Source organism: Gopherus evgoodei, chromosome 17 (assembly GCF_007399415.2).
Source record: "Gopherus evgoodei ecotype Sinaloan lineage chromosome 17, rGopEvg1_v1.p, whole genome shotgun sequence".
In the NCBI taxonomy this organism is placed as follows: domain Eukaryota; kingdom Metazoa; phylum Chordata; order Testudines; family Testudinidae; genus Gopherus; species Gopherus evgoodei.
The window spans coordinates 23,002,500-23,028,567 of NC_044338.1; the positions used below are offsets into that span (position 1 = coordinate 23,002,500).

The following is a 26,068-nucleotide window of genomic DNA, read 5'->3' on the forward strand; positions in this document are numbered from 1 at the left end:
GTACTTAGGCCCTCCCACCCAGGGACTGACACCCAGCCAGAGAATACCCCCCCTCACCCAACCCCCCCCCAGGACAGTCCCCCAGCATCCAGACAACCCCCCAACATCAGGCTGGCACACAGGATGCCCTGCACAGGCAGGATGACAGAACAAGAAGCGGTGGTTCAAGTTGCAGTGGGGGAGGTTAGATTGGAATTAGGAAAAAACTATTTCACTAGGAGGGTGGTGAAGCACTGGAATGGGTTCCTAGGGAGGTGGTGGAATATCCTTTCTTAGAGGTTTTTAAGGCCCAGCCTGACAAAGCCCTGGCTGGGATGATTTAGTTGGGGTTGGTCCTGCTTTGAGCAGGGGGTTGGACTAGATACCTCCTGAGGTCTCTTCCATCCCTGATATTCTATGATTCTATGATGTCCTGTACAGGGCAGAAAACCCTCCCCCAGGACTGCCCTCTCCTGCACTCAACAGGGTGGTGGTGATTCAGTACCCTGGATTCCTGCCAATGCCACTGGGCCTGATCCAGCAGGGGTGGTGGTGCTGGGGCTGGGTCCAGTCCTGCACCACCCCCTTCATTGCACCTCCCCGCCAACTCTGCGTCCAGGGCAGGAGTGTCCCTCCCACCCCACCCTAGTTATGGCCCTGAGGATCTCACATGAGCCACAGCTTTGTGTTGATTAGGCCACAGCTGGCCCGTGGGCTGAGAACCAATGGTGTAGATATTATCAACAATGTTTAGTATTATTATTTCCACAGAATTACTATCATTTGCTGAGCATGGTGTGTTCAGTGCTGCACTGTACCACAGAGAGAACATGGTCCCCTACTCTCTGAAGCTACAATCTATTTTAAAACTCCAAAATATATACCATGATGCACACACAAATGCAGGTGACTAGACAATGGATTTACAGGTGTGCACTTTAAGGAGGAGTTTAAAAGAGGAGAGCATAGAAGCTTGCAGCACTGTAAGGGGTTCCATTCTTTAACTGTTCAGTAGGCATCTGACCAGTTTCCAGGTCTGATCATCAGCAGTGTGAAAGCTTACTTTCTCTTGAAATATGCATATAAGCAAGTTTCAGGGTATTTTTTGCTGTCTTGTAAGCTGAATGATAAGTGAGATGTGAGATCACTTAATAAAGATTATTTAATATTGGCTTGACATTTGATGAGGTATTAGTTTATTTCCTTTCTCCTTCTTCTCCAGACTTAGACAAATAGGCAGACTGAAGCAGTAAGCCTGTATACGTACACTTCATCATTTCCATCTTCAGCAAATGACTGATAAAACTTAGTTATCTCATATTTCTTTGGGTGATTTCCCTAAGAGATCTTATGATTAATTTTTAGCCATGAATTTCTGGATTCAGGTTTTAGTCCCAGAATTATAGGGATCACTATACTGCACCTTAAATGTGGATTATTTGGTTTTCTTCCAGATCCTTAAGATATCTGATAAGAATTGGGCTGGCCTGTTGGAATCAACATCTGTCCCTATTCCTAATTCAAAACCCATAAAGCATGTAAGTGAGCTACTGATGGTGTGGCACAACATCACACTAAGTAAAGGATCGATATAAAGCAGCAAAGAATCCTGTGGCACCTTATGACTAACGGACATTTTGAAGCATGAGCTTTCGTGGGTGAATACCCACTTCGTCAGATGCATGTCTATCTACTCACATACTATTAGATTCCTTCTCTATCCTTACCATATAACAGTCTTCCAAAATCTTATTCAGCCCCAGTGCTCATCATCCCTACATTGCTCCATATTTGGTTATTTTGCTCTTTATAGGAAAAGATGAAGCACAAACTGTAGCAGTAACACAGTCCTAAGAACAATTGCAACTTGTGCACAAATAGCCAAAGTTCTTTCTACAAGTGTCAGCACTATCCTGCCTCTTGCCCCAGTGACCGAGGGCTGTAAATTCAGATCTCTAGATCTAAGGGGATATGTTTACTCATACATCTGATCTCTTACTTGCCTATCATTGTTCTTCTTCTCTCCTTCACAGAAAGGATAGGTTGAGAAAGGCCAGATCCAGATGAGAAAGGTCCCTACCACTACCTTTGATGACTCACTGGATTTCAATTGGGACAAGAGAATTCTAAAACTTGGAATTTTAACGTTTACGTATAGCTCCCAATTTCTTGGGAAGAATTGTTATGCTCAACAGACAAATAAATTCTTTGGGTCAAAGATTTTATGTGAACAACAATTATTTAATGGGTTTCTGCCATGCTTATGTCTATCCTTCCAAATCAAAATACAAGACTGGTGTGATTTGCACAGATCCTTAGTCTATTTTTCCACACATGGATTTGATTGAATAGTGGAGGATTGAGGTAAATAGAAGGAGGGGACCGAACACTTGGAATGAAGGAATTCACTGTCATATCTGGGGAACAGAAACCTCAAAATTGCCTTCTCCATCACTGATTACTTCACATACTTCTCTTATCCAAATTAAATAATCCTACAGTTACTCGAAGTCTGTCTCTGTCTAAATATTTAAGTTGTTCCCTTCAGTGTACAATTTTGTACACTTTTCAACACTGCTTGAGCTGTCTTTGTACTGGCTTCGTAACCAACCTACCTAGGTCCTCTTAGATTTTCTGATGTTTTAGCTCTCTCTCCCCTTCTTTCACTCCCACAGTAATGCCCAGCCATGAAGGAGCTAGTTTATATGAGTGACTGAAGAGCTCATGAGACAGCCGTTATCAAACTATTTCAGAAGCAGAGCATCTCTGCTACATAGTGGTTTCATGTTATTTTGAAGCAGGAAGTAACGTATTTTGTGAGACCTACAGAAAACTTAAAACCCAAACATTTATTTTAGATCTAGTGATGAAAAGTGCTTTGTGAGTTCAATGATTAATGAGAATAGCAGGACAAACTCTACTCTCACTAATATTGGTGCTACTTCATGGAAGGCAACGTGAATTACATAGGTGATCCAAAGAGGAGAAAATGGCTCAGCATAAGCAGTTACAGTACATTGGGGTGATAATTAAAAGAGCTATGAATTGTTATGCTTCAGAGCAAAAGCAGATCAATCCTCAGATCACCTAGGTGAAATGAGTATGAAATTTCCCATCCTAATATTCATTACACTGGCAATACATTAGCAAGTGCATTATGTTTATTCAAGATCAATGTTTTTCTAAATATATGCTCTAGGAATTATTTTGGGAAAGTTCTATGGCCTGTTATACAGGAGGCCAGGTTCTCTGGCTGGTGTTATACATGAGATAATATGAGATGATCACAGTGGTCCCTTCTGGCCTTGGAATTGATTAATCTTACCATGGTTTTTGCCTTTACTTGAAGCCTACTGCTGGAGCCAGAAATACTAGACTGGAGGGACTATTGGTCCATTGTGGTATCGTGATTACTTTTACTAATTAGACTGTAAGCAATGATGTGTTCAGTGCTTAGAGCACAATATGGCCCCAATCCTGACTGAGTCCTACAGGTACTACCATAATACAAATGATACGTTTCTTCCCCCTTCTCATCTCACAGATCCAGCTCCTTCCTATCCTCTCTTTGCAGCTTCATAGTCACACTTAGCTCCTTCCCTTCAACACTCATCACTTTTGTTCAGCCCTGTTCAGTTATTTACCTGCAACACTTTCTTGTTCCTTTGAATGTTGTTCATGAAGCATCAATATTGCTATTTGCACACAAGCCCCTCACACTGAAAACATCCTCCCACTTCAATCCTCTTGTTCGGAGATAATCCTGACTTCCATGAACTAAGTTTGGAGTCTGAGAGTAAAAGTATTTTTTTGTATCCAAGTCCATAATGACATGAATGGGCTCATTCCTTTCCAACAGCTTTAGGACAGGAATTTCCCACTGCCATCCCAGCTGCATATTTTCTGATTGCTCACTTCCTTATCACCTTTCCAGGACTAGAACAGGCTTTAGTTCATATACAAATCATCAAAGATACTTGGAGCACTAAGGATTTTGTAATGAATTTAGCCATTACAAAATCCTCACTACTCATCCCTGTGTGGCGCCCTTCTGAGCCCAATAGGAAAGTGATGTTTGGGGCATGACCTCGAAGAAGAGTTTAAGATGAAATAAACATGTTGGCTTGGTAAAAAAAAAACCTCATTAAAATACGTACTTTGGTACTCAATTCTTGTCTCAGACCAATGCACAAAGGAAAGTGTGGGATCCTTAACATCGCCTCTGGAGACAAACTTGCATTTTTACTGCATGATTTGTTTCTCATGTAACTGGAGATAGTGTGTGGGCTACACCCTTAGTGTATCTTCATTCAGATACTTACATTCTGGGCTGCAGATGCAAAAATATCAGATGATTCCTGACTTGTACTTAATTTGTGACTCATAAATGCATTAGATTCTACCTGAAGTTGACCTCCATTCTGCTGCTGATACACACACGTTGGGACTTTTTGCATCAATCTCTGCTGGAAATAATTTCACACCCCTCTCTAGGGATTAGGACTTTGTTACAGATCACCTACCAGAAAAAGTAGTCTAAACTCTTACAGTCTGGGAGATTCCTTAAAATGCAATGCTAGTCTGTCTACTGTTTTGCTTTTTAAAAAAAACCAATTGATTCTATGCTATTGTATAGTTATACCAAGCTTCATGGTAGTGAAAACTACAGTTAAGGCTGCAACATAATTAATTATACAGCTCTACTTTTATTTACACATCACTTTCTCCTATTTAGGTTGATTTTTTTTTTGTTTCAACCCAAAGGAAAGGAATTTTTCAGGAAAGTTTGAATAAAATCTTATAGACACTTTTTGAGTCATAAAAGTGGGTAAACTAAATGTATATTATTTATTTATAAACAGCAGTTACAAATAATTTTGTATAGAAGTATACTCAGCTGACTTTACAACTTCAAACTTTGCAGGTGGCTAGATCTAAAATAGTTTCTTTGCTACTTTGGAAAACTTGAATAACTAAAAATGATAATGGATAAATTATACTTGATTCAAAATTGGATTCGGTACATACTGTTTATGAAATTTCTACCAAATTTTCAGTAACAGTCATCAGCACATGGGAACTGCCACAATGGATCCATGGTCCATCTAGTCCAATATCCTGTCTCTGACAGTGGCCAGCCTCAGATGTTTCCCAGGAAGGTGAAAGAAACCCCACAAGATGCAGATGAAGAATAATCTGTCCCCTTGCAGGACTCATCCCAATTCCTAGTAGAGATCAGCTGAAACCCTGAAGCAGGAGGTTTTTTACCATTATCATAACAACTCTGGAAATAGTTGTTATTCAGATAAATATCCCAACCCTTTTTGAAGCTTGTTAAACTATTGACTTCAGTGACATCATGTGGCAAAGAGTTCCACAGCTTAATTACATGTTGTGAGAAAAAGTATTTCCTTTAATCAGTTTTGAATTTATAACCTTTCCATTTCATTGAATGTCTCCTTGTTCATGTGATATAGGACAGAGAGAACAAAGACTCCTGATTTATCTTGGTGATACATATGGCAATCTCTTGTCATATCCTTGGGAGACGTTACTGAATTAAGTTTTAGTATCTTTGGGGTCCATTGTATTAAATAAATATATTATTGTGGACACACAATAAGGGATCTGCACAGTCTGACAATCTCTGGTTAGGAAAGAGAGAGATGTGGGTCTTTGCCCAAGAGAGTTGATGGCTGAGGAGCTGGGAGCCTGGAGTGGATGCCCTGAGGGACCATGATAGGAGAAATACAAGTGCAGTTCCTCTGAACTATAACAATCTTCTCTAAACTATTATTTTACATACTTTTATCACGTCCCCCTTTCTCTCCTTTCTAAAGATAATCCAATCATATCACAATTTTTAAAAGCCTCTATTGCCTTTTCCTGACCCTCCTATAATTCTGCAATATCCTTTCTGAGAGTGCTGCATATAGTATTTTAGGTGTGACAACATCATTATTTATATAATGGTATTATGCCGTCTTTTGTATTTTCCATGCCATTCCTTTGTTTGCTTTTTTGACAATAATAGCATATTGAGTAAAAATTTTCATTGAGCTGGTCACAGAGATGAGATGATAACTAATTTAGAACCCTGTAAGGTGTAGGAATAGTTCAAATTCCCCCCCTGCAATGTGCATCACTTTGCCTTTATCAAAATAGAATTTCTGGGTGCTTAAAATTTTGCACTGGCATCGCTGTTATGCTTCAGTGTAGAGAATACCTCTGCCAACAGGAGGTGTTCTCACACTGGCATAGGTAATGCACCTCCCCAAGAGGCAATAGCTAGGCTGACCTAGCACTGTCTACACTGGGACTTAGGTCAGTTTAACAATGCCACTCCGGGGTGTGGATTTTTCACACTCCTGACCAACATGGTAAAACTGACCTAATTTTCTAATGTAGACCAGGACTAATCTACCATTATTTTGCCCATTCACCTACCTTGGTTAGGGTTAGGTCTACACTTCAAAGTTGTACTGGCATAGCTACGTCAACCAGGGATGTGAAAAAGCACACCCTTGACTGACACAACTATGGTGAAAAAACCCCCAGTGTAGACACAGCTATTGATGAAAGTGCCTCTGTTGATGTAGCTAATGTCATTCAGGGAGATGTTGTCCCTAAACTGACAGAAAAACATGTGTTGGTGTAGGCTGACTCTACACTAGGGGGCCATGCTGGTGTAGATTCCACAATGTAGACATAGCCTAGGTCTCTCTAAAGTGCCTCACAGTTCTTTCTAGTTTTGACTAACCTAAATAACCTTATGTCATCAAACACCCGATCTAATACAGAACCTGGAAGCACACCACTTTAGCCATGATGAAAATGAACTATATAATTCCACTCTTTGCTTTTTATCCCTGAAATAGACCCAGGCCAGTTGGGAACAGCAGGGTAGTAGAAAAGAGATATACTGGCCACTGGATAAGCAGTTTTGTGTTCCCTGAATGACCAGAGCAGGGGCTGCTCCAGGCTAATGAGAATACCTGACTCTAATTAACCAGCAAAGAGTCAGGGTGAAGCTGTAAGCACCTGACTCTAATTAAGGCCCCTCTGATACTATAAAAGGGCTCACTCCAGTCAGGCCAAGGGAAGCCAGGGAGCTAGAGGAGAGGAAGTGTGTGAGAGGAACTGGGAACAAGAGGTGTGCAAGAAGCTGAGAGTGAGTAGGCACACTGCTGGAGCACTGAGAAGTACAAGCATTATCAGACATCAGGAGGAAGGTCCGGTGATGAGGACAAAGAAGGTGTTGGGAGGAGGCCATGGGGAAGTAGCCCAGGGAGTTGTAGCTGTTGCGCAACTGTACCAGGAGGCACTCTAGACAGCTGCAGTCCACAGGGCCCTGGGCTGGAACCTGGAGTAGAGGGCGAGCCCGGGGTTCCCCCCCAAACCTCCCAACTCCTGATCAAACACAGGAGGAATTTACCTGGACTGTGGCTTCTACAGAGGGGAAGGTCTCTGGGTTGTTTCCTCACCCACAGGGTCAATCTGTGAGGCGAGCAAATCTGCCAATAAGCGCAGGACTCACCAAGGTAGAGAAGGAACTTTGTCACAATCCCATTGCCATTTTTTGTATCTACCCCATGACTACTTAGTTTCTTTAGTAGCCTCTTGTTAAGAACTTTTGACAAACGACTTTGGAAGTCTAAATAAATGTCAGCCAGTTCTCCTCCTTCCACACATTCAATTAATTCTAATAGATTAGTGGGATATCATTTTCCTTTGCAGAAATCATAATGATTAGTCCCTATCATACCATAATCTTCCAGGTGTTTCATTATTAATTATTATTCTATTTTTAATTATCATTTCAACCAATTTACCATGTGCAGATGTAATGCTTATTGGTCAGTAATTCCCCCAATCAGCCCTAAAGTCTTCTTAAAATACAGGTAAAGCATTTTTCATCCCGCAATAGTCCAGTACAATAGCTGTTTTTAACAAGTTCTTATTTTTGCTAAAAGCTCAGCCACTTCATACCAGAGCTCTTTCATAACTCTTGGTTCCTGTTAGACATTTTGAAAAATCTCTTTGGCTCAGGTAACCTCTTGAACCTTGCCAACAGAAGGTAAGACTACATAGGAAAAAAAGCCCCACAGCAGTGAGTCTCAGAGCCCAGGTCAATGGACTCAGGCTCAGGGCTGATGCTTCAGGGCTGAAAATAGCAGTGTAGATGTTCAGGCTCAAGATGGAGCCTGGGTTCTAAAACTCGAACATCTATACTGCTATTTTAGGCCCCACAGCATAAGACCCATGAGCTAAGACCCAGGCTCTAAGAAGACTCACTGCTGTGGATTTTTTTTTTCTGTGTAGATGTACCCACAGTAATATTTACTTTCTCATTCTCTTTTCTGTTCAGCTTTCTGTGATTCTCCTTTAATTCAAGTAGCATCCATGTCACATCCAAGGACTTTTTTCTTTACCTTTTTCCTTTAAGGTCTTTTTGACTAGACTTTATTGAAGTCTCTTTCTAAAGTTTAGTGTCACCGTGTCCTTTTTTGATACTTGGCTTAGGATGTTGAACCTATACCATGGTCACTATTAGTGGCTCAACTACTGTTAATTCTTGAATTAGATCTTGTATGTTACTTACTTTAGACTACGGCCATGTCTACAATAGCAAGTTTACAGAGGTACAACTGTACCAATGCAGCTGTGCCACTGTAAGATCACTCATAGCCATTCTATGCCGACGGAAGAGAGCTCTCCTGTCGACATAATTAAACCACCTACATCGAGCGGCATTGGCAGGAGAAGGTCTCCTGTAAACATAGCGCAGTCCACACTGGTGCATCTGCTGGTGTAACTTATGTTGCTCAGAGGGGTGGGTTTTTTTCATATCCCTGAAAGACATAAATTACACCGACAAAAGTGCTCGTGTAGACATAGCCTAAGTTCCTCTTATGTGCTCTAGATAGACCTAGTTGTTCCAAGAAGCAATCAACATTTAAGTGTCAAACTGTTTCTTTGAACTTCATTCCATTGTACCATACGACCTGTTTATATGTGGGTAGTGGAAGTCATCCATTATCATAATTTTGTTAGACTTTGCTGCCTCTGATTTCTCTCAACAATGTGCAGTCTATCCTTTTGTTGATCCAGAGATCAACCATTGTGACAGACCCAAACCAGTGGGGTACAGGAGTCTGGTAGAGGGCAAATATGCTGGTCACTGGGTGAGTAGTTTTCTGTTCCCTGAGTGACCAGAGCAGGGTCTGCACTAGAATAGTCAGGAACTTGCTAGAAGCAATTAAGGCAGACAGGCTGATTAGAACACCTGCAGCCAATCAAGGCAGGCTAATCAGGGCACCTGGGTTTTAAAAGCTCTCTCCAGTCAGATGGGGAGGAGCCAGAGGAGAAGGAGCCTGTGTGAGGAGCTGGGAGCAAGAGAGCAAGGAGCTGAGAGTGTAATGCTGGAGGATTGAGGAGGACAAGCATTATCAGACACCAGGAGGAAGGTCCTGTGGTGAGGATAAAGAACGTGTTTGGAGGAGGCCTTGGGGAAGTAGCCCAGGGAGGTGTAGCTGTCACACAGCTGTTACAAGAGGCACTATAGACAGCTGCAAATCCATAGGGCCCTGGGCTGGAACTTGGAGTAGAGGGTGGGCCCGGGTTCCCCTCAAACCTCCCAACTCCTGATCAGACACAGGAGGAGTTGATTCAGACTTTGGGGAAATTGCTGAGGTGAGCAAATCTGCCAATAAGCACAGGACCCACCAAGGTAGAGGAGGAACTTTGTCACACCATATAGTCCTACTAATATATTTACATTTTTAAAGTTTGGGATTTGTATCCGTATACATTTAACTGAGTTCACTCAGAACTATCATCTCCCAACTGCACTATCAACTCCAATACTGGGAACCCTCTCCATTTCTAAACTTTGTAATCTGGGGCTAATGTTGGATTCTGTTCATCTGTGGATAACTTGCTACACTGATTAATTAATCTCACTGTTAAATTCGACCTTACTTGTAATCTGAATTGATCTAGTTTCAGCTTCCAGCCATTAGATCTTATTTAGTATTGCTAATCCTAGGTGTTCAAAAATCATGAGTCAGATCCCAAATCATGTCATTGATTTAAAAAAAAATTTTAATAAAAAGTTTTGGATTTTTTCTTTGCCTTCTGAGCCTTTAGGATGTTTTGCTTTATGTTTTCAGGTTTTTCTCTGCAACCATCAGAACCAGAAGCATATTTTACTTTTTTTTACTTTTTTCTTTTTTTTAAAGAACTGAGTTTCTCATGCTATCTCCTGATCCTAGCAACTGTCTTTTTAAGAAAAACACCAAATATTGTGAGACTTGTAGTCAAATCACAAGAGATGCTAACACTGACATCTTTGTCTGCTAAATTACAAGAGCTCGCAACTATCAAATCTTCCCATGTTGGTTTCTACAGACTATGATCAATTACCCTTAACTGTTTCTTGGATAAAATTATAGCTATAATTTGAGTTTCTTAAAGGTCTCTATCTGGCAGGTTTTTCAGACCTTGGATCTCTCTCTTTTTTGTTTTTTAAACCTTTCTAATCTATCAACATTCTTTTTAAAATGTGGACACCAGAACTGGATCCAGAATTCTTAATACCGATCTCATTAATATCATATACAAAGACAATACCATGTTTCTACTTTTACATGAGTTTGAACAGTTATACATCCCAAAAATAAATAATTAATGTTTAATTTTTAATTCTGAACCCCATGCACATATGCTTTTCGATACAGTCTTTAGTTATGTGATCACATATTTCCTCAAATAAGTTTCATTATCCCTAATCTCTAATGGAAGAAGGCAGAGTCAATCTGAAGTATGGCTCTATCCCTTTTTTTCTGGGAAATCTGATATTTCTATTTTTTCCAACCCTACAAGTGAAACTAAATGATTTACCCAACATCTAATGGAGTCTGAGGCATGGATAAAAAAGCAAACTGGCTGAGACTCAAGTCAGCACAGAGACAGAATAGAGAATAGGAGAAGTAGTGATAGAAATGTTATTAGTAACCACAATTGAGGGAGTTCATCTGCCAAACATTTATAAGGTTTGACATTGGGGGCCATTTTGGATCTCAGATGCTTCTGGATCTCCAATTAGCAGCAAAGGTCAAAAGTGCTTTTTATAATGTGCTTATCTAGAAGGTTGTGTCCTTTCCTTTTTAATGTAGGGATGCTTCCTGCAATTATCCAGACTTTTTCATGTCAAAGATAGATTACAGCAAGGTGCTTTACATGGGGCTGCACCTTGACACTGTTTGAACATTGCAGCTAGTGTAGAATGCTGCTGCCCACTTACTAAGCAATGGTTCATGCTGAGAGCATATTATTTCCATTTGAAGTATAAAGTGTTGGTTTTGACCTATATAATGTCTTAAGTGGTCCTGTGTATTTGAGAGATTATTCTCTCTTTGTGACATATTACCTCTGGAGTGCCAGAGCTAACTGTCCCCTGGTTTAGACTGGAGGGGGCTGATGGCAGGGACTTCTCAGTGAGAGATCCTTTGCTTTGGAATTATCTCAATCCCCTATACCCTCCCTAGTCACAGGAGCCTGGATTTGGTGACCTTTGGAACATGCTGCAAAATTCAGTGTTTTCCCAGGCTTTTCTGGTATAAACAGAAAGGATGTTTGGGAGGGAGCAGGGTGAATAGGACTGAATTTGGTCTGGGTTTGGGAGGGTTTTATTTATGAAGTCATATTTATAAAGTCTGATACATGAGGCTATGTAATAGTAATTATTTTGGTCAATCTAAGAATACCCTAGTCAGAGAATTTTCTTTTAACGTATGAGGCCTAATTTTGCAGCCCTTGGCCCCTTATACATGAGGAATCCTACAGAAGTGAAAGGCAATACCAATGGAAGAAAGGGCTGTAGGATATGCCCATAAGTGATTAACATTTTACTACACTAATTCTGAAGCTGATTCTTGTATCATTGTATTAACAATTTATATTTTCCAATTGTTTTGTTTTCAGCATGTAGCTCTCTAGTTAACTTCATTTATCTATAAAAGGCTGTTATATAGCCTTTAGCTTTATTAGTAGAACTAAAAATCTTCACAAAGGACTGTTCAGACATTTCTCTTCAGTGGTAACACTGATAGTTTATGTACAGTTGTGTTTAGGACGACTGACTGGTTGTACATTACTGATTTTGAAATGTAACCATGTCATCACAACTTTAGATCTAAACTTGGAGGGTATTTAAAAAAAAAAAGCTTTTCTCATTAGCTGATGGAAATATAATGTTGTGTTTAGTATCTAAATCATATATAAGGACTTGAATCTGTAGATACTTGCACACATGCTTCACTTTATTCACGAGTAGTCCCACTGATGCCAAAGACAAGCATGTGCAGGACAGGGATGTTATTAATACAAGGACAGTAAGATATTCCAATATACTATAAGATGTATTTCCCTCTTTAAATGTAAACCCATATATAGGCCATCCTATTAGTTTCTTATATTTGAGTTACTTAAACCCTTTTCATTGTGTACTTTGAGGAAATAAAGTGAAATTGCTCTTATTCTTACAACAAGCTACAATTGTGTATCTAGATTTCAACTCTTTCAAGGGGACCCATGTGCACACACAGGCCTTACCATGTGGATCCTACAGCAGGATCTGACCAACTTGTTTTTAAATGGCACTGTATTGTATTACCTGAGTATCAGTATGTTATAACAGAATTAAAGAGGATATTATACATACACACAAGAGGTCAGAGCTAAAATTGACTATGCTTTTCTGGCCATTGTGCCTGGCATGGTATAAACATCCTGAAAATGAAGATAGTCTCTGATCCCACAAATTGAATCTTAGGCCCTAATCCGGAAACCAGCTGCACGTGTGCATGAACCTCTGCAAACGAGTGAAATACCATTGACTTCAGTGGGACTCTGAGATTGAGAAATGTCCACCTGTACAAAGCTAGTTACAGAATCAGGGCCTAAAATCAGACACACAATACAGTTCAGTATATGTTTACATACATTAAATAAGATTAGTGAGAGTTTCTCCAATCTTTTCATTTTATGGACATTTTTATTCTCCCATAGATTTAACACTCCAATCTACTAATGTTTAGTTCTCGAAATAGTTCATTCTATGGTGTCTTAGAATGGGTTCAGCTTCCTTCTAATAGTAAAAGGATAACAATTTGAAAAACTGCATTAGGTTAAAATGTTCAAACTTCCATGCAACATGGGCTATCCTCTTTTTTTTTTTTTAAACCTGTCAGTATTCTATATTTTGTGGGTGAACATCTGAAGACTTGTATGCTCAAATGCAGCATTTACACACTGCAGAACTGTAGATTTTGGTATGGCATAAATATTGACTTCATGGGTGTTGCTTGAGGACAGAACTGGTCCTCAGGTATATTTGTCGAGGATAATGGGAATATAGTTTAATATAATAATACTTTGAACTTGGAAAGAAAGTGCTAGAGCAGAGCAAATTGCTTTACAAACCTGAATTAAGCTTCAAAATGCCTCAGTGCCTCTATTTTGTATTGCTGTCCATTTCCAATTTGTTAGCAGAGGACCATATATTGCAAGACTGGCTCAAAGATCTTTCTGTTCTCCCACTATTATATACAATTTAATGTTTTAGTTACAGAAAAGAGTCAGCGTCACATTTGGAAAGTCACCACAGGGAACCGCTTTTCAGAATTATATACAACTTCAGAATTGAAATTAATCAAAACTGTCTCCATGAGCTTTGCAGTATCTGGTTCTTGAACAGGGAGCTCACAAGGCAAGTCACTGACAGACAAGATGGCACATGAAGGTACTCCAGTAGCACACTATGCGCTGCTACAATGAACCAAACTCTACAGATACATTATGTGAGCAATCAGCCTGCTCACTGACCAGCACAACTGTGCTTCTGTCACAGCCTCTGCTGCTATAATCTGTTCAGAGGCTCTCCTCTCTCTTTGGATGAAGATGTTAGAAACAGATATTGATTACACTTATAACAGGTAAGGTACTGACGCTGTGGGAACCTGCAAATTGAGGATAATTTGCCTCCTTAGCTGAGCCAACACTCAGATCCTGGATCAATAATTATGGAGGGCAGAATGCACCTGTATCCCTCAGCTCCATTAGAAATATAGAAGTAAGGGGAGAGGTAGGAGAATCTCTCAGGATTTCAGCAGAAAGCCCATCCTCTGAGTGATGTTTGCCCAATATGGAAAGTAGCTCACCAGACTTTGCATTGTATCACCAACTATGACAGAAAGTAATAAACCCCATAGGAGCAACTGAACATGTCCATACATTCAGCATTAGGACACTAGCAGCATTAGTATACAACTGCAGTTGACGACAGGATGAAAAACAGCTAGAAAAGAAATTATCTTAAGAGCCACAGTGTGAAAGGTTAAAGAGCAGTAGGATACTATACTACAAAGCAAACAGGTAGGCATAGTTCCTCTGGTTACAAATGTACAGTTGGGAAATAAAAACAATTCCACTGCACTAGGGGCAGTAAGGGGGTGGGGTGAGGGGAGGATACGGCACTAGGAGCATAAGGCCAATGAAATGGGACAGAATAAAGTTTCTCTTACCTGCAGCAATTTTCCTTCTGCTGGAGTAACCTCAGCAACATTAGCAAACACTCCTTCCAATGTGATTGGCTCCACTTTTAAGGGGATCACCCTAATAAGAGCCTTCTGTGCTGCTGACCTCTCTGACTCCACTGCCAGTGTCAGCCCAGTATGGCCAAGTCCAACCTGCAGTGTAGCCATTAGCAGCCAAGGCCAGAGGACAGCCAGCTGCAGCTGGGGGCCAGCACTCATGCTACCAGCTGCAGCAGCGCACTTCGGCCACACATATCGCTCAGGAATGCATCCTCACCCCACCAGCAGGTTCCAACAGTTGACAGAGCTGGTTAAGTATAGAGCTTTTGTGTGTTTCCAGTCAGTGGGGCAGATGGGAAGGAGGGGAGAGGGGCTCAATACCCTACAGCCCCTTCCTCCTGGCACTCCTTATAGGGTTCCTCTTCTGTTTCTCATCATAAAGGTTTCTCTTGTTTGGTGCCACGTGCCTGAAGGCCTGTGGAGCCTTAACAAAATTAAAAACAAAACACCAACAATCTAAATCAAGCGTTTCTCCTTCTCCTCCAATGGATAAATCCAGAAAGATCAATATAAACTGAACAAATGAGCATTAAAAAAACCAAGCCAGGACATACAACAATACTATGTAGCATTTCAGTCCTGCCTGAGCTAATCACAAAGCGAGTCTCTGCCATGCAAGATGTGTCTCTACAGCTCCTGCCCTTTCAGGATTACATTTCAGGATGACCAGCAGGTCGAACACATCAATCTTAGATGCACTTGGCCTTTTCTCCAGCTAATTATCTTCTCCACATATCTCATTCCCAAAAGCACAAGCTCTTTCGATTTAATGTTAATTACAAGTATCAGTGTCCTCCATCAACTCCACATATTAAAGACTAATGTTGGAGGAGAGCGGATATTCCCCTTCGATAATTACAGCAGTATTTTTAAAGTTCAGTATAAATAATAAGTGTTTGCTATTGGGCTATCCTCCAAATGTATTTGATCCCTGACATGCCTGTTCTGTTAGAAATGCCTCTCACTTGGGCTCAGGGATCAAGATTTATTCTCCTGGTTCAGCATAAGGATGGGAAGTCACTAGTAATCTGTGTTTGGAATCTGTTTTAAAGCACATATCTTCTGATCTTCAGTTCCCAAAATTCATTAGATGAACAAGAGGCTTCTCAACCTATCTTCAAATTCCCAGGAGGTAAAAAAACATTTTAAAAGTTTAGGCACAGGCTTTGAGAAAAAAGTTACCAACATGTCCTTGTTTTATGCTATTCCTGTGCACGCTCAGGAACTGCTGTAATTGCTTTCAAGCACATGCTAATACAATCGTAAATAAAAGCACCAAAAAAAAATCCATACGGGCTACCCAAAGGTCACACAAAAAGTACTGAAGAGTCTTCATAATTGTAGACACGATAGAGAAATTCAGCAATTAAAATGACTTTGGACACTGATCATTCTCCTGAGAAGGGAGATATGGATTTTTAGGAGAGATCTGCAAACCTGCTGAGTAGTCTGCCTGCAGGAATCTCCAGGGGCTGAAACAGATGGAAATGTTTCTATAAATCCTGGACAAAACCAACTTTTAACAGCTTAGCAAAAACTGTCTCTTACTTTACCAACCTGTTACTTAGAAAAATATAATTCTCTCTCTCACACACACACACGCGCGCACAAAATGCAGGTAGATAGGAATGGAATTCCACAGCCCGAAAGACAATCCAATAAGATCAAAGGTAGAAATTTACTCCAGGCTGAAAGTTCCTGGGCCAGGCATGGCTGAAAGTTAAGTGTCCAAACGCAATCAAAAGAGCTTAGAATGAATTCAAAAGCATTTCTGAATACTCCGTTCAAATAAAAAAGTCTCTCTCTTCTTGTTACAGCACATACAATGATCAGCTTGAAATGTGGGGAGCGAGAAAGAAAAAGTTTGGAAATATCAGCAACAATCCAGCAGCAAACCTAGGCAGACTGCTATCAGTATAAAGTAGGCAACAAATCCCAGAAGCAAGGACTCTGAATCCTGAGGTGGACTTGGAAAGTTATGTAGATGTCGGGGAAGAGCTTTCCTTCCAGAAAAGCACTTCTGGATCGACTCTCTGGAGGAGGAAGCCTGTGGTTTGCAGTTTGTGTTCCTCAGCTCTCTGCCTCCCTCCCCTGGGACTGCAAGCTTTCTCTCTACCTGCTGACACAAAGTGAGGGTGGAGCAGTCATAGGCAACAACCCCACCCCCTTGATATCTGGTTCTCAATGCTCCTGGACTCCCTCTCCTGATCCACAGCTAAATTGCATTCAACACATCCCGTACTAACTTACTAACGATTAAGCTATCACATATAAATCAGGGTCATTGAGTGGTCCTTCAAACTGACATTAAAGCAAAGTCTGTGACCAACACAGCAAAGATAAAAATAAATAATAAAATAAATTAAAATGCAAAGTCAGATCAATAAACAAATGAAGTAGGGAATTTATCAGTGGGATGGCAGGCTCTTTCCCAGCCTTCCTGTGACACTCTGAATGGCATCAAGCCAGTATCTGAAGCAACTCCCCTCTGTAGAATGTTCTGATTTATTGCAGCCTTATGTCTTCGACCCTGGGAAGGACTCTGTCCATTTCACGCACAGCTTTTCTTCAGCTCTTGCTAATTTAGATTCAGTAGCCCTTTTCTAGTTGCTACTGCAAGAACGTTTCAGGTCAGGCTGATGTCAGAGGTCTGGAATTCAACTGTTATTCTCCTCTGACATCACTGGGAGGTGAATAATACTATAGGTCAGACCTATAACCTCAAAGTTAGGTTGCAAGTGGAAGTTTGTAACTAGGCATGTGATGGATCTGTGTTGAGGCGGAATCTCAGAAAGACATACAAAACCCTCCCAAGTATGTACCATACAGAAAATATGCTATCCTATCCAGCCAGCCTCTCATTAAGCTAGTTAGGAAAGAATCTCTGTAGAACGTGGTACTTATGAAAAAGGAATTGCACTCAAAAACATGACCAATTAATGACCCTTCGCGTACACACGGAGCCAAATTCATCCCTGGTGAACTCCACAGAAGTCAATGGAGTTACACAAGGGGGAAATCTGGTAGACTATACTTTTAAGAAGCCTATCAGTGCAGCAATGATATTTTTTAATTTATAAAGGTGATATCAGGAACTATTGGTTAAAATATTTATTTTTAAATATCTACATTTTAAAATTTAACACACACATTGAGAATATAAATGCAACATCTATTTCACTTTAACAGCTTTGGTTGCAGATTACTGCAACCATGATCTGTATGTGCTGCTGTCATTTTACATCGCAGTGTAACCAAACTTCACACCGTTCCCATTAACAAGAAAATAGTAAAACAATGTGCCTGGTTGGAGCAGTCACACTTTATTATTTACTGACTGAAATACATCCATGCTAAAAGTGCCGAAATATTGAGATGTCCAGTCTGCCAGGTTTCCCGAGACTTGTTTGTTTTGTGCAATACTAAACGGATTTCTTTACACAGTGAATGTCCTTTCTCTTCTGCCCTCTCACAATGTGCCTGGGAGTTAATGAAGGATAAGGAAAGCTACAGCTGATAGTACTGTGCATGTAAAGTATGGCAGGAGATCCAGCTCCATGGCCTTTTTTAATTCAGAAAGGTAATAAACACTAGGATTTCATAATTAATCATTAAAACAACAGAACCTTTAACCATGCCAAGACTCCTTGACTCACCTCTCCAAAAGAACATCACATGTTTTGGTGTAGACAGGACTGAGAAAGTTAAGACAGGAAGCTTCCTTACTTTATATGTAACAGCCCCACTCTGGCAATGCAGAATTCCAGTGATCCCTATGACTTCATATTCACTTCTTAGTCAGGGCAGCTGAACTAGACAGGACTCTCCTCAAAACCTGCCATCACTCCCTTAATGGCAGAAACTGCTAAAGGGTAATGAGGCTCTCCCCTATTCCAACAGCATCATCTGCAGTAGTCCCAAGCCCTGCCAGCCTGGGGTGCAACAAACCAAACTCAGATTTCAGTGTTCCTGCTGTATTGCTGAACTCCTTTTCCCTTTAACTGTTTGAATGCATAAAGTCCATCTTTTACTATTGGGTTTCCACATATTCTAATTTGACTGCAGGGCCTGAGAAGATGCAACCCCCTAAAACATTCAAGGCCTCTGAAAACTTACTGTATGCATACAACAAAAGATATAAAATGTCAGCTCTGAGGAAGGTCAGTACAGCAGTGCTCCTGCTAGTGTGCCATGACCAAGAGCATCCCCCAGCTTCTAACTTTCTAGTCTGGAGCCTTGGAAGGGGTTTAAAAGATCTGATCTTGGTTCATCCTACCATCCAGAGTTTTTCTGTGAGGTCCTGAACATAGCTGTAAGCTGTAGAAAGATTTAGAGGCCATAACTCGGTGTCTGACAAATTAAGGCCTATTCGCTCTGTTTCTTCCTTGTGCATTTTCCCAATTATATTGGACTGAGTCTCACTGACTATAAAGATACATGAACAGGCAGGAAACAATTAGAGTTACATTTTTCAGTGCTGCCTCATTCACATATATTATCCTAACACAACAAATATTGCACATGCATCCTTTATCCCTCTGTCAGTATTTCAACATTAATAAATATTAATACAAATACATAGCTGTTAAAAACCTTAACTCTACTCTCAATATAAATACAATTATATTAAACAATGTCTTGTGAAGACCTACTTAAAATAAGCAATACAGTAAACAAAGAGATGACTTACCATTACAGATATCGCTAGAATCAAATGAAATTATTAAAACAGAAGAATGTTTCATTTATGTAAAAGATCCAGCGGCTGTGGTGTGTGGTGGATGCTCATCAGTTGGACACACTTGCTGATGAAACAGAGCACTGTGCTTGGAAGGAAGAGCATTTCCTGAGTAATCACTTAGAAAATGAGCTCACTTTTCTCTGCTGGAATCCCTGACTCACTCAGACATGGAATCTTTTGACCTCCCAATGTTTTTGTTTCTCATACAATTCTCTTTAAAGGGCTGCCGTAACTCCAAGGAGATGCACTGTTAGCACAAAACTGGGGCTGTGCTGACTATACTCCCCAGCAAAGTGAAGTAGAGAGATTCCAAATACAACACGAGAAACAGCTTGCTCCCCAGTAAGAAAGTCTTGCAGAGGCTTTTAAGATTTCCTGTTTACAGAGAGTCCAAGCTTTTTGTTTCTAAGCAATTTTAGGCACGTAAACAATTACTATATATTAAACACTCTGGCCGCTAGATGTTTTACAACCTGTCAAAGTAGAAAATGTAACAAAAGAGATTCAGTAAACAATGAAGTGACTAGTTCCCCATAAAACTCACAACAAAAGCAAAAGGAAAGAGATTTTTTTTAAAACAGTTGAAAAGTTCCAAAGTGCATATTGTGTGCAAAGCACTGCCTCTGGGGTCTGATATGGAGAACCCAGTTGGCAGTTACTGCACATTTTCACATGCTTGTCACCCGCTTCTCACTCTCTTAATTCTTCTTTTGGAAAGTGCTCCTGTTTGCAAGCTACATCCACCAGTAGATGGAGATCTAGGAGGAAAAAAAGGAGCAGTTATACAGTACACATGAGTGCATCTCACCTAACTACATCTAGGGCAGGGTTCTCAAGTATCTTATCATCTACTTTCTGGGAGCTGGTATAAAATGTAGCCACAGCCAGCATAAACCTCAGGATTTTGCTGGTCATTGTCTAGGAATACCAAGTGCTCAGACTTTGGGCACCCTCACCTTTCTAAACAATTTTTATCTGACATACACCTATCTAGACTGAGGTGAAACATTTCACAGCTGATTGTTAGTTTATTTGTGCTGCCGCTTGCCAGAATTTTAGCCCTTAGGCATCTACTGTTTCCTGCTCTCTCCTACAATAGAAATGAAGTGTCCACAACCATCCCGTACACAGAGGTCAGTTAGAAAAAGCATAAGCAGAGTTCAAAATCAAACATATACTGTCCTCAAATGAAGATAAATTCGGAAAAACATGGACCAATGTTCCTCTCTGAAACTTACATTTCTTAAGCAGAGTGAAGATATTCTGGATGTATCCACAGGGCTAGATTAAGGCATAGGCTCTGTAGATGCCTAGAGCCCCAGCTCCTGGAGTCATGTGATTACATCAGAAATTCATCTTTAAAAAACGAAAGCGTTTCCTAGCCCTCAAAGTAGGAAAGAAAAACTTTAAAATATGATTCAAATGTATTGATGCAGTGAAGTCAACAGACAAGACTTACCTGTACTGTAATTGTTGTTCTTTAAGATGACGGTGCAGAAATGTATTCCACTCAGGTGTGCGTGTGAAAGGGCATTAAAGTCAAAGAACTTCCTTAGCAGTATCTGTAGGAGTGGCATGAATGTTCTGGTCCTGAGCTACTCCCCAGGATATTTAAGGGTGGCACCACGCTGACCCCCCCTCGGTTCCTCCACACCAAACATCAAGAATTTAGACTCCAATGCTGAGGAGTTGGAGAGTGGGTCGTGGAATACCCATTTGCCATGGATCCACAGGATCCGTGCTATGCCCTCAACTTTGGCACAGTCATTTGGAGGAACCCCTTTGATGTGCCCAACTCACAGGGGGTTCCAAGCTTCCTTCAGGGTAGGCCACGCAGCCTCACCACTTCCCGAGACAGAACCTCTGAGCTTTAGCACTCCTGCTTCACATGGTGTGCTCTGCTCAGCAAGTCCAACACAGATAGATTCCTGGTAGAAACTTGTACTCTCTTCAGGAATTAATGCACCTCACCAAGCATTACAGTGACACTTAAGCAGTATTTTCCAAACAGTAGGGCTTATTAAGTCAACTGGAATACAGCACAGAAAACCCTTAGGTCAACACAGAGAATAAAGGTTAAAGCATTCTGGTTAGCCCCAAGTCCTAGCCAGGCTGTATTAAAACTCAATTTTCAGGTTCTGTCTCTCTCAGGAAATTTCTATATGTACAGCGCATCTGGTGAAGACACTCTCCAGCACAGAACGTCTTCACCAGATGCATTTCAGCTGTATCGGTACAGCTGCGCCCGCTCGAGAGCTGTACATAGCACTGTGCACACAAACACTTATGTAAGTGTAAGTATGTTGCTCAGGAGAGTGGTTTATTCACAACCCTGAGCAACATAAATTATGCTAACACAGGCTGTAGATATAGCCTCAGTCTGACCTCCTTAACCAGTTCCCAGATGAGAGAGTCCCTCAGCTTCCTCCAGAAGCCAGCACTTTATCCTCCACTTCCAGTTCTTTGTCCTTGAGCTGGGGTCTTTCCTCAGCATCCCTGTTTAGAGGCAGGGAAATCCATCTTTCTCTGGGTCATTGGTTGTTATGGGTCAATGGCCTGGTGATTGCGTTTTCCACTGTCTCCTCAGCCAGTCCTTTTTAATAGCCCATTCAGGGTCAGAAAGCTAGATCACACCCACACCCACCCACACACCCAGTATGTCTCTTAGTCTGCCCTCAGAGCAAACATGGTCCTTTTTTCCCCACCGGGTCATGCAAAATATAAGGGAAACTGAGGCACCCAGAGATTCATAAAACTATTACAGAAAATTCCCACTCTATCACACACAACTGCTCCCACATCTCGAAGAACAATTGTTACAATACAGGTAAGTAACCGTTTTTTCTTTTTCAAGTGGTTGCAGATGTATTCCACTGAGGTGGCTCACAAACAGTAACAGAAGGAGATGGGCTCGGATTTTATTTAAGAAGTGCCTGCAACACTGTCTTCCCAAAATTCACATCTGATCTGGATGCAGTCATAACAGCATAATTGTTTGTTAAAAGTATGTATGGAAGACCAAGTAGCAGCCCTGCATATGTCCAATATTGTAATATCGCTGAGAAATGTGATTGAAGCTGTTTCGGACCTCTTCAAATGAATTCTTAACCTGTGCAGAGGTGAAATCCAAGCCACCACATAAGCCGTTGTAATACAGAATGTTATCTGCCAGGAAATCGTCTGCACCGAGACCACTTGACCCATCATACAATCCACAAAAGAAACAAAAAGATGAATGGAATGGCTTACTTCTTTCCAAGTAAAATACTAAATATTGTCTCACATCCAAGGAATTAAGACATTGTTCGTCAGCACTTGAATGAGGTTTGGGAAAAAATACAGGTAAGTGACTAGTCTGGTTAAGATGAAATTGTGATGCTACCTTACACAAAAACTTAGGATGAAGTCTCAAAGCAATCTTGTCCAGGAAAAACTACATATATGGAGGGTTTGTCATTAGGGCCTGCAGCTCACTAACTTTTCTCACAAAAGTTATGACCACAAAAAATGCTTTATTTTGGCATAGTAGAGACATAGAACAAGTTGCCAAGGTCTCCAATGGAGGTACCATGAGTAGGGTCCTTCCATATGAACAATTGTGAAAAACATATCACAGACTGTGAAATCTGGTCTTTGGTGTACTTTTACCCTATATTATACAGATTTCACAAGGGAGACCAGTGTTTCTTAAACTGGGGGTCCCAACCCAAAAGAGGGTTGTGGGGAGGGGTCAAGGTTACTGAAGGGGGATTGCGACCTTTATTTCTGTGGTGCCTTCAGAGCTGGGCGGCTGGAGAGCACCAGTTGCTGGCCAGCTGCCCAGCTCTGAAGGTAGCGATGCAGCCTGCAGCAGCACAGAAGTAAAGGCGGCAATATCCTGCCATGACACCCTTATTTCTATACTGCTGCTGGCAGTTGCGCTGCCTTCAGAACTGGGCTCCCAGCCAGCAGCCACAGAGCTTCCTGCAGCTGGGGGAGGTTCCTGGAGGTGAGTCTGACCCAGCCCTGGGAACGGGACCTGCAGGAGAAGAGGAAGTCCAGTCACTCACCAGCCTGGATAGGACCAGCAGCTGGAGCCCGGCGTACAGTAGGAGCTTTCAGCCAGGGTGCCCTGAGTCCCGCCCCTCCCTGAGCCCAATGCCCCAGCGCTCAGGGGTTAAGGAGGCCTTGTGCTAGCTGTGTGGGTGGGGGAGGTAACCATAGGACCCCCCCACAACATCGCTCACCTGTAAGGCCAGCCCTGTCCCCCCCACAAAGTGAAGCCCCCTCCATACTATGCCACCCTCACTTCTGTGCTGCTGCTGGGGGCGGCGAGAGAGCAATGGCTGTTGGCCAGGCGCCCAGCTCTGAAGGCAGCTCTGCCACCAGCAACAGCGCAAAAGGGTGGCAATATCGCAAACTCCCCTCCACATTGCATTCTTTTGGGTTGGAACCCCCATGATTACACCACTATAAAATTTCAGATTTAAGTCTCTGAAATCATGAAATTTATGATTTTTAAAATCCTATGACTGTGAACTTGACCAAAATCAACCATGAATTTGGTAGAGCCCTGGCCAAAACAGTGTTACGGTACCACTGAGAATCACTTCCTTCACTGGTGGAAAGAGACAAGTGAGCCCTTTCAGAAATCTGACTACCAAAGAGTTCAAGAAGATAGATTTTCCCTTGAACTGGAGGATGTAAGACCAAAACTGAGTGACAAATCAGATGACTAGAGGTATAACAAGTATTCTACAATGTTCTGAACACACGACTGCATTGTTGAGCTCCCCAGATGAGGAAACGATTCCATTTTGCCACATAGGAAGTCCTAATAGAGGGCTTTCTACTGTTCAGTAGAACTTGTCAGAAACAGCTTCAGAACAGGGCTTCTCTTGTCTAGCCACACAGTATCCATGCTGGGAAGTGTAGACTGTTCAGCGCAGGATGTGAAATCAATAGATTGGGACAAGGAAGAGGAATGGATGGAAGAACAGAAAGACTGAGGAGATTGTAAAACCAACACTGTCACAGCCAAACTGATGCAATGAGAATCAGTCTGGCATGATCCATCCTTAGCCTGAGGATTACCTAAAGAATGAGCAGGACTGGGAGCAAAGTATACATCTGAGCTGATTCCCAACTCAGATGAAATGTGTCTGTCATGGAATCCAGACTGAGATCCATTTGAGAGCAAAATTGATGGCACTTTTTGTGGTCTTTCATTGTAAACAGGTTAACAGCAGGAATACACCATTCTCTGAATATGTACCTCAGCACACTGCTCTTCAGAGATCGTTCATGATTCTGAGAGAAATTCCTGCTGAGATGATCAGCCACGTGATTCTGGGCACTTGGTAAATGAACGGCTGTGAGAATGAAGTTCTCTTCAGTGCAGAATTGGCAGAAATTTACTGCCTCTTGACAAAGCTGATAGGAGTGGTCTCCCCTGTTTGTTCATGTAATACATTGCTGTGGTGTTGTCGGTGAGTATGTGAACCACTATGCCCCTGATCTGTGCTCAACATTCCTTGTGTGCATTGTAGGCAACAAGTAGTTCTGGAGAAAATAATATATAAAACTGAATTGCTTGCAAAATTACAAAGTGACACACTTTATACACCCTCTTGTATAATAAACCCCTAGTCTCTGGATGAGTTACTAAGGTCCTCAAATCATGATTTAAAGACTTCAAGTTACAGAGAAGCCACCATTTACACTAGTTCAAACCTGCAAGTGACCCATACCCTATGCTGCAGAGGAAGGTCAAAACCCCAGGGTCTTTGCCAATCTGATCTGGAGGAAAAAACATCCAAGACAGATGGCTCTCCAGCATCTTTTGGAAAACTTCCAGTGAAGGAGCTTCTACAAGTTTGTTCCATCATCCTACTGTTCTTGCAGTTAGGAAGTTATTCCTGAGATTTAATCTAAATCTGCTCTGCTGTAGTTAGAATCCATTGCCTCTTGTCCTGCCCTCTGTGGCGAGAGAGAATTTTTCTCCATCTTTTTTGTGGCAGCCTTTCAAGTATTTGAAGATCGCTATCACATTCACCCACTCCTTTAATCTCCTCTTTTCCAAACTAAACATAGCCAGTTCCTTTAGCCTTTGTTTATATGGCTTGCATTCCATTCCTTTGATTATCTTCGTTTCTCGCCTCTGGATCCTTTCCAGTTTCTCTACATCCTTTCTATACGTTGATGAATAAAACTGGACACAGTACTCCAGCTGAGGCCTAACCAGCGCAGAGTAGAGCGGTACTGTTACCTCCTGTGACTTGCATGCTATGACTCCCTAAAAGTCTCAGTCAATGGCACATTATTGAGGGAGGTGATGAAAACTATGTGGGTTCAAGTCAAGTGTTCAGGAGGATCTCTGTTAGCACATAGCAGGTATGTATACAGTCCAAAACCCACTTGGCCACTGTGAAGGCATTGGTTGTCCTGTTATCTATTTCGCTAATAGCCTCTTGGTGAGGCTCTAAGTGATGTAGTTTACAGGGCTGGCTCTGGCTTTTTTGCCACCCCAAGCAAAAAACAAAAAAAAAGCAGCAAACCTGTGGGGTGGCTGGAGCAGCAGAGCCAAAAAAAACGTGCAGAGCAGCCGGAGCGTGAGTGCAGGGGAACTCCCAGCGCTGCAGACATGCCCCGGGCAGCAGGGAGGAGGGGGAAGGAGTGGGCGGGGAGAGAGAGGGGGGCAGCCATAGCTTCC

General features: G+C 41.6%; 2 protein-coding genes across 4 annotated transcripts in view; both read right to left on the minus strand.

The window, feature by feature from the left end:
• RNF43 (ring finger protein 43) overlaps positions 1-19,516 on the minus strand; it is a 131,031-nt gene extending 111,515 nt beyond the window's left edge. For 2 of the 3 annotated variants that reach the window (XM_030536404.1, XM_030536402.1), the window contains exon 1: positions 14,565-16,690. In XM_030536404.1, coding sequence (XP_030392264.1) covers positions 14,565-14,795 — 231 coding nt within the window. In that variant the 5' untranslated portion in view covers positions 14,796-16,690. Of the gene's footprint in view, positions 1-14,564; positions 16,691-19,326 lie in introns of those variants that run through there. The other variant, XM_030536405.1, reaches the window with a different exon arrangement.
• Positions 19,517-20,067: 551 nt separating this feature from the next.
• HSF5 (heat shock transcription factor 5) overlaps positions 20,068-26,068 on the minus strand; it is a 73,244-nt gene continuing 67,243 nt past the window's right edge. The window contains exon 6 of the mRNA XM_030536628.1: positions 20,068-20,135. Coding sequence (XP_030392488.1) covers positions 20,068-20,135 — 68 coding nt within the window. The remainder of the gene's footprint in view (positions 20,136-26,068) is intronic.